This window comes from Hippichthys cyanospilos, chromosome 13, assembly GCF_059441005.1.
Source record: "Hippichthys cyanospilos isolate Australia breed blue-spotted pipefish chromosome 13, RoL_Hcya_1.0, whole genome shotgun sequence".
NCBI classification, from domain to species: domain Eukaryota; kingdom Metazoa; phylum Chordata; class Actinopteri; order Syngnathiformes; family Syngnathidae; genus Hippichthys; species Hippichthys cyanospilos.
The window spans coordinates 9,819,971-9,830,620 of NC_142381.1; the positions used below are offsets into that span (position 1 = coordinate 9,819,971).

The 10,650-nt window shown below is 40.9% G+C and overlaps 1 protein-coding gene across 15 annotated transcripts in view; it reads left to right on the plus strand.

Moving 5' to 3' along the window:
- LOC148413763 (protocadherin gamma-C5-like) overlaps nucleotides 1-10,650 on the plus strand; it is a 216,405-nt gene that overhangs the window by 76,886 nt on the left and 128,869 nt on the right. Inside the window, exon 1 of one of the 15 annotated variants that reach the window (XM_088431296.1) lies at nucleotides 825-3,251. The exons of 11 other annotated variants lie outside the window; for them this stretch is intronic. In XM_088431296.1, the coding sequence (XP_088287422.1) occupies nucleotides 840-3,251 (2,412 nt within the window). In that variant the 5' untranslated portion in view covers nucleotides 825-839. Of the gene's footprint in view, nucleotides 1-824; nucleotides 3,252-4,187; nucleotides 6,778-8,056; nucleotides 10,615-10,650 lie in introns of those variants that run through there. 3 more of the 15 variants (XM_088431314.1, XM_088431307.1, XM_088431339.1) reach the window with 3 other exon arrangements.

Below are 10,650 nucleotides of genomic sequence, written 5' to 3' on the forward strand. Positions count from 1 at the left end.
AATGATGACTGTGTAGTGCCTAAAAAAACGGATGTTATGTTCATTTACGACTGACTTTTGCGTCGTTTTCCATGGTCCTGAAAAATATCTGACATTTACCTGTTGGAATCAAATACAACATCTTGAGCATTTGACAGGACAATTTTTTGTCATTTTTGGGTTGTCTTAAAGTTTTATATTTCATTATCCAATTAGTTAGAAGAAACAGATCCGTTTGGATTCCTTTGCATATTGTCTTGACCTTGACATTAAAGTTCAGAATTCATTCATGTTATTAATTGTAAAATAATTTGGATACAGTTTTTAATAAATCAGATGAGAACTTTTTATTTTACTTACATCATTTTTTCATGGAAGAACAGAATAACTTTATTAGTACAGAACAAATTAATGTTAACATTTATTCATTTATTTATTTAGAATTGTGGTTAAAAAAATGACTGCCTTTTCAACGGTCAAAACACTCCAAGTAATCATACATTCTGACAATAGTAGGGGTTAAGGAAACGTTTTTAATGAAGATTTTTTAAACAATTTTACGTCTAAGTGTATTGCTTTCCCACGGATGCTTTGATGTAATTTTGATGACACGAATAGTTATGACATGCAATACTGTGAAAATACTCTGAGCGCCGCTAGTGACACACCATTGAGAGAAATTGAAGGTGCAGGATTCCATTTTATTAGTCCTTTTAGAGCTTCGTCGCTGTGATAGACGACGTCTGCTGCATTTGATGAGACGTTGTCTTTGGATTCTAGTCATTGTTTTTAGACCTCAAACTCAGAGGTCCGTTTGTTTTATTTTAAAGCAATCTGCTCGAATATCGGAGGGATTTGCAATGGCTTACATGTGGACGCGCGCTGCCAGTGGCCCATGGCGCACACTGTTTTTTATTCTTTGTCTTTGTGAGCTGCGCTCCGTGGCTGGTCAGGCTCGCTATTCCATACCGGAGGAACAAGCAGAAGGCTCTTTTTTTGGAAATATCGCAAGAGATTTGGACTTGGATTTGGGGAGACTCGTTGCAGGTAAAGCTCGTATTATTACAAAAGGTGGTAGACAGTATGTGGATTTAAAGCAAGACAAAGGCACGCTTGTGATTAAAGAACGCATCGACCGAGAGGAGCTCTGTGGAAAGACGACGCCCTGCAGCTTCAGCTTTGACATAATTTTAGAAAATCCAATTCAGCTTTATCCTGTAACAGTGGAGGTCCTGGACATCAATGACAACACTCCCACCTTCCCAAAGCATGAAATTAATTTGAAAATAATTGAAAATGCTGCATTGAACACTCGTTTCTCACTCGAGAATGCGGATGACCCTGATGTTGGCAATAACGATATTCAGAAATATGCACTTAAACCATCAGAGTATTTTACATTGGAAACCCAAAACCAACAAAATGGAAGAAATGTTCTTGAAATGGTGTTAAAAAGGCCTTTGGACAGGGAAAACGAGGAGAGTCTCACACTAATGTTGATTGCTTCAGATGGTGGAGAGCCACGTAGATCAGGGACGGTGAGAATCCTAATCACTGTGCTGGATGCAAACGATAACGCACCCGTGTGCACTCAACCCAGTTACAAGATAGATGTGCCAGAAAATTCACCTGAAGGAATGTTGATCACGACTGTTAGTGCAAACGACGCTGATGCGGGTCTGAATGGTGACGTCACATATTCTACTCGTGCTACAAAAGAGACTGAACAGTTGTTTAATGTAAATAATAAAACGGGAGAAATTAAAATAACTGGTGCATTAGATTTCGAAAAATCACAGAGTTATGAGTTAAGCATCCATGCTAGTGATCATGGAGGGTATACAGATACATGTAAAGTTATTGTTAATGTAATTGATGAAAATGACAACATCCCCACCATAGAACTGATGTCTTTTTCTCAGTATGTTCCTGAGGATTCTCCCCCAGGTAAAATTATAGCTGTTTTTAACGTGAATGATAAAGACTCTGGGGGCAACGGTATTGTCAGGTGTTCTATTAATGACAATGTCCCTTTTAAAATTGAATCTTCATTAACAGGTTATTACACCATAGTGACTGAAAATCATTTGGACCGGGAAAGTGTCCCTGAATATAATGTGACCATAACAGCATCAGACCAAGGCTCTCCACCTCTGTCTAGTACTAAAAACATCAATGTTAAAATATCTGATGTGAATGACAACTCACCCAAATTCCATCAATCAGAGTACAGTAAGGTAGTACAAGAAAACAACTCTCCTGGTTTTTCTATGATTACTGTGAGTGCAAATGATGCAGACTGGGGCCAAAACGCTCGAGTGTCTTACTTTCTTGAAGAAGAAGACATTTTTGGAGTAGCTGTGTCTTCTTTTGTCTCCGTCAATGCAGAGAATGGCGTCATCCATGCAGTCAAATCATTTGATTATGAACAAATCAAGTTCTTTGACTTTAACATTACTGCACGTGACTCTGGATCCCCTCCTCTAAGTTCAGTGGCAACAGTTCGAATCCTGATTCACGACCAGAACGACAACCCCCCTCAGGTGCTGTACCCTGTGCAAATGAGCGGCTCAGTTCTGGCCGAAATGGTCCCTCGTTCGGCAGACGTTGGCTACCTGGTGACCAAAGTGGTGGCGGTGGATGTAGACTCTGGCCAGAACGCCTGGCTCTCCTATAAAGTGCACAAAGCCACAGACAGGGCGCTGTTTGAAGTGGGCCTCCACAATGGAGAAATCCGAACTGTCCGTCAAGTAACTGATAAAGATGCTGTCAAACAGAGACTGACTGTTGTGGTAGAGGACAACGGGCAGCCCTCTCGTTCAGCTACAGTCATTGTCAACGTGGCTGTGGCTGACAGTTTCCCGGAAGTGATGTCAGAGTTCACTGACTTGAGCGTGCATGACAAGGAGTACAATGACCAGCTGACTTTTTACTTGGTGTTGGCTTTGGCTGTGGTCTCCTTCCTCTTCATTACCTGCTTGCTGCTCATTATATCAGTCAAAGTGTACAGGTGGAGACAGTCTCGCGTCCTGTACCACTCTAACCTGCCTGTCATTCCGTATTATCCACCACGTTACTCGGATACTTTGGGGACGGGAACTCTTCCACATATGTACAATTACGAGGTGTGCAGGACCACCGACTCCAGAAAAAGTGACATGAAGAACATGCAAGCCATGAGTCAAAGTTTAGTGAGTGTGGATGGAGCTGATACTGACGCGCTGCAAGTGAACAAGCAGATGTCAAGAGATCTTTCACGGATGTCAACTTTGGTGAGTGAAATATTTCACTGTTTAACCTATTTGCAGTGTGAATTTATTTGTGATTTGGTCTTGTCAGTTTTCGTGAGGACACTGATTTTGACAAACATTTTCGCAGTCAAGAAAGATAAATCGATGCCTGAAATCAACTCATGACTTTTTTTTTTTTTCTTTGCGTTGACGATTTTGTTTTTCCTCGGGCAGCCTTTTATTGTGTTTGTCTGTTGTTTTGGAGCTGGCCAGGTTGCTGGAAATGAAATTCACCCCCTGCGTTCAAACACAACAATTGTTTGATCCATTGTCACACTACAACTTTTTCAGCCTCTTGTTTGCTTACCTTTGCTGCATTCAATGACTATCAATACGCATGCAGTTGCATGTCTGTCTTGATTTGAAAATAGAACTTCTCTACAAACTATCACAAAAGAGTTCTGCAAATGCAGGAAATTGATGTGTATTTTTAAATAATATGAATATATGGTGGTATTAAATACGTGATAAAACAATAAACGTTTTATTTATTAAATGTCTTAAATTATTGCAACATCATTAGTGTCAATTTTTAAGATTATTAAATTAAATATACAACGCTACTGTTCATTCATTCATTTATTCAACAATTCATGTAAAAATGCACAACACGTTTTAATGAATAATTTCATGTTAACATGACATTATTTTCTTTGATAGTAACCAATATTTGTAATAGACATTAAAATGTGGTTTTACAAAGGCCAATCCAAGTTCACTGATGGATCATAATGACGTATTGGTAGTCATTTTTAAGGGAAAAAAAGTTCATTATTTTATGTAGCTTGTGCATCCCAACCAACGAATATTTTTAGTCGTATAATTTGGATGCGCATAAATATCACCGGATTGCACTACTGCGAAAATGCTCTGAGCGCCGCTAGTGACACATGATTGAGTTCAAGCGGAACGAGTTCGAGCAGTCGACCTCCTTTTGAGTGCATTTACGGCTTCATTGCTGAAAAAGCCTAGAACGCGCTGCTCGCCATCCAAAAACCGACATTTGCCTGTGGATTATGTTGTTTATTTTGGATCTTCTAATTTGACAAGTCCTTGGTTGTATTTCAAAGGAATCTGCTCTGAGTATTTTTTTAGATTAATGATGGCATCTTTGTGGATAGTCGCTCCAAAATGCGGATGGCGCACACTGTTTTTCATTCTTTGTTTGCGTTCCGTTGCTGGACAGGCTCGCTATTCCATACCAGAGGAGCAGGCGGAAGGTTCTTTTGTTGGAAATATTGCAAGGGATTTGGGCTTGGACTTGGGGAGACTCGCATCAGGTAAAGGTCGAATCATTACGAAAGGAAGCCGACAGTATGTTGATTTAAAGCGAGACAAAGGCACACTTGTGATTAAAGAGCGCATCGACCGAGAGGAGCTCTGTGGAAAGACGACGCCCTGCAGCTTTAGCTTCGACATCATTTTAGAAAATCCAATCCAGCTTTATCGTTTAACAGTGGAGGTGGTAGACATAAATGACAACAGTCCGTCCTTCCCTCAGTCAGAAATTAATTTGAAAATTGTTGAAAATGCTGCAGTAGGCACTCGTTTCTCGCTTGCGAACGCAGCTGATCCGGATGTCACTGTTAATGATATTCAGAAATATGCGTTGAGACCATCAGATCATTTTAAATTAGAAGTCCAACGCCAGCAAAATGGAAGAAACGTTCTCGAAATGGTTTTGCAGAAACCTTTAGACCGAGAAAAAGAGGAGAGTCTCACTCTCATGTTGATTGCTTCAGATGGTGGTGAGCCACATAGATCAGGGACGGTGAGGATTCAAATCACTGTGCTGGATGCAAACGATAACGCACCAGTGTGCACTCAAACTGTGAACAAGGTAGATGTGCGAGAAAATTCTCCTGAAGGAACTGTAATTGCTGTCGTTAGTGCGAACGATCCTGATGCGGGCCTCTATGGTGACGTAATTTATTCCACTCCTCATGTCACCAAAGAGGAAAATCAACTTTTTAATATAAATACTAAAACAGGAGAGATAAAAATCGTTGGTAAATTAGATTTTGAGAAATCCAAGATATATGAATTAAACGTCCAGGCAAGTGATCACGGAGGTTATACAGACACATGTAAAGTTATTATTAATATAATTGATGAGAATGACAACATCCCCACTATAGAGCTGATGTCATTTTCTCAGTCAATACTTGAGGATTCACCCCCAGGTACAACTGTAGTTGTTTTCAATGTGAATGATGAAGACTCTGAGGGCAATGGTGTTGTAACATGCTCCATTAATGATGATGTCCCATTTAAAATTGAGTCTTCGTTGACAGGTTATTACACTATTGTGACTGAAAACCTCTTAGACAGAGAAAGCGTCCCTGAATATAATCTAACTATTACAGTATCTGACCAAGGATCTCCACCACTATTTAGTAGTAAAAACATCAATGTTAAAATATCTGACGTGAATGACAACCCGCCTATATTCCAACAAACAAAATACAGTAAGATTATACCAGAAAATAACTCTCCTGGTTTTTCTGTATTTACTGTCATTGCTCGTGATGCAGACTGGGGCCAGAATGCTCGAGTATCTTACTTCCTGGAAGAAAGAGACATTAATGGAGTAGCTGTATCTTCTTTTGTCTCGGTTAATGCAGAAAACGGTGTCATCATTGCAGTCAAATCGTTTGATTATGAACAAATCAAGTCCTTTGACTTTAACATTACGGCCCGTGACACTGGATCCCCTCCGTTGAGTTCTATGGCCACAGTTCGCATCTTGATTGAGGACCAGAACGACAACGCACCAAATGTCCTGTACCCGGTTCAGACAGGTGGTTTGGTTCTGGCCGAAATGGTTCCTCGTTCGGCAGATGTGGGCTACCTGGTGACAAAAGTGGTAGCGGTGGATGTAGACTCTGGCCAGAACGCTTGGCTGTCCTATAAAGTGCAAAAAGCCACAGACAGGGCCCTGTTCGAAGTTGGCCTCCACAATGGAGAAATCCGAACTGTCCGTCAAGTGACTGATAAAGACACTGTCAAACAAAGACTAACTGTTGTGGTGGAGGACAACGGGCAGCCCTCGCGTTCAGCTACAGTCATTGTCAATGTTGCGGTGGCCGACAGCTTCCCGGAAATCATGGCAGAGTTCACCGACTTCAGCACGCCTGACAAGGAGTACGATGACCAGTTGACTTTTTACTTAGTGTTGGCTTTGGCTGTGGTCTCCTTCCTCTTCATCACTTGCTTGGTGCTTATCATATCGGTCAAAGTGTACAGGTGGAGACAGTCTCGTGTCCTGTACCACTCAAACTTGCCTGTCATACCATATTATCCACCACGGTACTCGGATACTTTGGGGACGGGGACTCTGCCACACGTCTACAATTACGAGGTGTGCAGGACCACTGACTCCAGTAAAAGTGATATGAAGAACATGCAAAATATGAGTCAAAGTTTAGTGAGTGTGGATGGAGCTGATGCTGTCATCATGAATGACAACAAGCAGATGTCAGGAAACTGCTCACAGATGTCAACCGTGGTGAGTTATGTTTTTCACATTTTTACGTGTTATAGTATCTATTTTGTCAGCCAATTTTCAGGTTGAAGCCGTCTTTGCCTCATAACTGGACATGCATATTTTTTGCAATTGTTTTTTTTCATAGTGAATCAGTCCATTTTAAAGGTATATTTTGAGTTGAAAGTACAGTAAATGGTGTAATCACATATTTGGCTATTATATTTTTCTGAAGCCTATAAGCTAAGTGTTATTTTATTTTATATTAATGACAGTGAAATAGAAATTGGTATGTTATCAAATGGTTCTTTTCAAGCTTCTTGGCCATGCTTGTTCTTAGGCCTGTTTTGGTTCAGGAACTCTTTTTCAATGAAGTGCTTATATTTAATTCTGTTTCCAGCATCCACATTCATCATGATCGTCTTATCACAAAGGTGATTTTTTGTAATTTTGCATTGACTTTAATAAAAGTCGTCAGCTTGTTTCTGTGTTACTTCATTTTGAAATTTCAATATTATTAACATATCTTTTGAATTTGTCTTTTTGGATAAACTGTTGTCTACTCTAGGGGTAAGATCAGTTTTTCAGCTTTTATAGTGTTCATATACTTTTAGGTACTTTTCATAAATGCAACATGCAGTTTTAACATCAGAGCTGATATATCTGGCTGTTAACATGTTCAGATTCAAGATTCAAGTGTTAAAGGACATTTCAAACATTCAAAGGACAAAGAAGACTAATAGTTACTTGTTAGGATGGGAAATATATTAAGCATCAGTTTACTAAATATAAAGGAAGCAAGATTCTACCATCAGATATTTCATAATGAATTGATTAATCCTGCATTTGACTATTATTCGGCATTCGGATATCGTATTGCTTGATCAAGAGCGCGGCGAGCACCGATGAGAATTTGATCTCTGTCCATGGTGCTGAATAAGCGCAGCTTTCTCTGTTTGTTGACCAGCAGTAACAATCAATTAATATCATAGCTCTTCATCACTTGCAGTAAATCTACTTCAACATCAAAATGTGCTGAATGATTGTCTCTCTGTGAAAGAGACAAATGTAACTACGAAAATGTGTATTTTTAAAATTAAGTTTTGTCATTTTTTTATTCTTGTTGGTGCAGTTGTTAAACATGACTTGCCATTTAGAGATCTCTTCCTTCAAGTTGAACAATTTAGCCTGACTGTACCAGTTTTACACATCCTCCTCAGAGGGGCGCTATTGCATCTTAAATGGATTTGCGAGAGGTTGAGTGATGCAGTGCTGCTCTCTCCTTCGCAACTGTCATTTAGTAAAAGAGAGCTTCGTGTGAACAACGCAAAACCAGTTCATCAAAATAATAACAAAAGGATTGATCCTCATTTGATTGAGGTATTTTTTTATGAGTATTTTTACTTTATTGGAATATTAGTTTTTCTTTTTTTCCTCATGGAGTCTAAACAAATCCAGCCAAGCCGAGGGGGAATATGGTTACGTGTGGCCTGCCTCTTTGTCTTTTTGTGTTTTTTTCTAAATGGAGCGAAGGCACAAATCCGCTACACGATCCCAGAAGAGATGAAAAAAGGCTCGCTCATCGGTAATGTGGCCCAAGATCTCGGTTTGGATCTGAAAAGACTCCGTTCTGGGCGGGCCCGCATCGTGACCGGGGAGAACGTCCAGTACGCCGAGCTAAGGGCGGACAAAGGGCTTCTGCTTGTCAATGAGAGGATAGATCGAGAGCAGCTTTGTGGAGAGGTGACGCCATGCAGCTTCACCTTCGAAATTTTATTGGAAAACCCCATGGAATTACATCCAGTGACCATCGAAGTGTTGGACGTGAATGACAACAGCCCCACATTTGAAAAAAGGCATCTCCAATTTGAAATAAGTGAGACGGCTGCACTTGGATCCCGTTTTGTTCTAGAAAACGCGCATGATGCTGACGTGGTTGCAAATGGTGTACAGAGCTACATTTTAACACCGAGTGATAATTTTGTTTTGAAGCAACACGTCAGTCCGGGAGGCATAAAGTACGCAGAAATGGTGCTTCAGAAAGCCTTAGACAGAGAAGAACACCCGCGTCTCTCGTTAAAGCTTGTGGCTGTGGACGGTGGAAATCCACAGAGATCAGGTACAGTAAATATAGAAATCAACGTTCAAGATGCTAATGACAATGCTCCCGTTTTTAACCAAACAGTATATAAAGCAAAATTAACAGAAAATGCACCAAAAGGCACTGTCGTTTTGAACGTGAATGCAACTGACCCTGATGCTGGTTCAAATGGAATAGTAAGATACTCGTTTTCAAACCTAAATGCAGTAATAGCGGATTTGTTTCATATAAACGAAGAGACGGGATGCATATCTGTAGCAAAGCAAATAGACTACGAAAAAGACAAAACAATACAGTTCATGGTTGAAGCTAAAGATCAAGGGGGGCTTGCAGACTCAGCTAAAGTCGAACTTGACGTAATGGATTTAAATGATAATTTTCCGAACATAAATGTTATGTCCTTCACTAGTCCTGTGTCAGAAGACGCCCCTGCTGGCACAACAATTGGCATCATTAATGTGAAAGACATAGACGCCGGTGAAAATGGTCACGTGAGGTGCGCGATTGAAGACAACGTTCCATTTAGGATTAAGTCAAATGTGAGAAATTACTTTGCATTTGTGACTGCGAATGACTTAGATCGTGAAAGAATGCCTGAATATAACATAACAATAGTTGCGTCTGACAGTGGTTCGCCTCCCCTTTCCTCTAAAAAAACTTTTAGTTTGAAAGTTTCAGATGTCAATGACAATGCTCCTGTATTTCCGGTCAGCTTGTATAGTGCAAACGTCGGAGAAAATAACTCACCGGGTGTTTCCCTACTAAAAGTGAGTGCCAATGACCCAGATGAAAACCAAAACGCTCGTGTCTCCTACATGTTGACACAACGTGAAATCGAAGGCAGGCCAATTACGGAATTTATTTCTATAAATGCAGAAAGTGGAGTTATTAGTGCAGTTCGCTCATACGACTTTGAGCAAATCAAAGAGCTCATATTTATTGTCAGAGCACAAGATGGAGGCTCTCCTCCCCTCAGTAGCAACGTGAGCGTTCGCATCCTGATCATAGACCAAAACGACAACGCCCCTCAGGTACTGTACCCGATCCAGATGGGCGGCTCGGTGCTCGCCGAAATGGTGCCACGTTCAGCAGACGTGGGCTACCTGGTGACAAAAGTGGTGGCGGTAGATGTGGACTCTGGCCAGAACGCTTGGCTCTCCTATAAAGTGCAAAAGGCCACAGATAGAGCGCTATTTGAAGTGGGCCTCCACAATGGAGAAATCCGAACTGTCCGCCAAGTGACTGATAAAGATGCTGTCAAACAAAAACTGACTGTTGTGGTGGAGGACAACGGAAAGCCCTCTCGTTCAGCTACAGTCATTGTCAACGTTGCGGTGGCAGACAGCTTCCCGGAAGTGATGTCAGAATTCACAGAGTTGAGTGTGCACGACAAGGAGTACAATGAGAAGCTGACATTTTATTTAGTCTTGGCTTTGGCCGTGGTCTCCTTCCTCTTCATCACCTGCTTGTTGCTCATTATATCAGTCAAAGTGTACAGGTGGAGACAGTCTCGTGTCCTGTACCACTCTAACCTGCCCGTCATTCCATATTGTCCACCACGTTACTCGGATACTTTGGGGACAGGGACTCTCCCACACGTGTACAATTATGAGGTGTGCAGAACCACTGACTCCAGGAAAAGTGACATGAAGAATATGCAAGCCATGAGCCAAAGTTTAGTGAGTGTGGATGCAGCCAGCTCTGATATGCCACATGAAAACACGAAGATGTCAGGACACTGCTCACAGATGTCAACCATGGTGAGTCAATTTTATTTAAACATTTATTGAATTGGT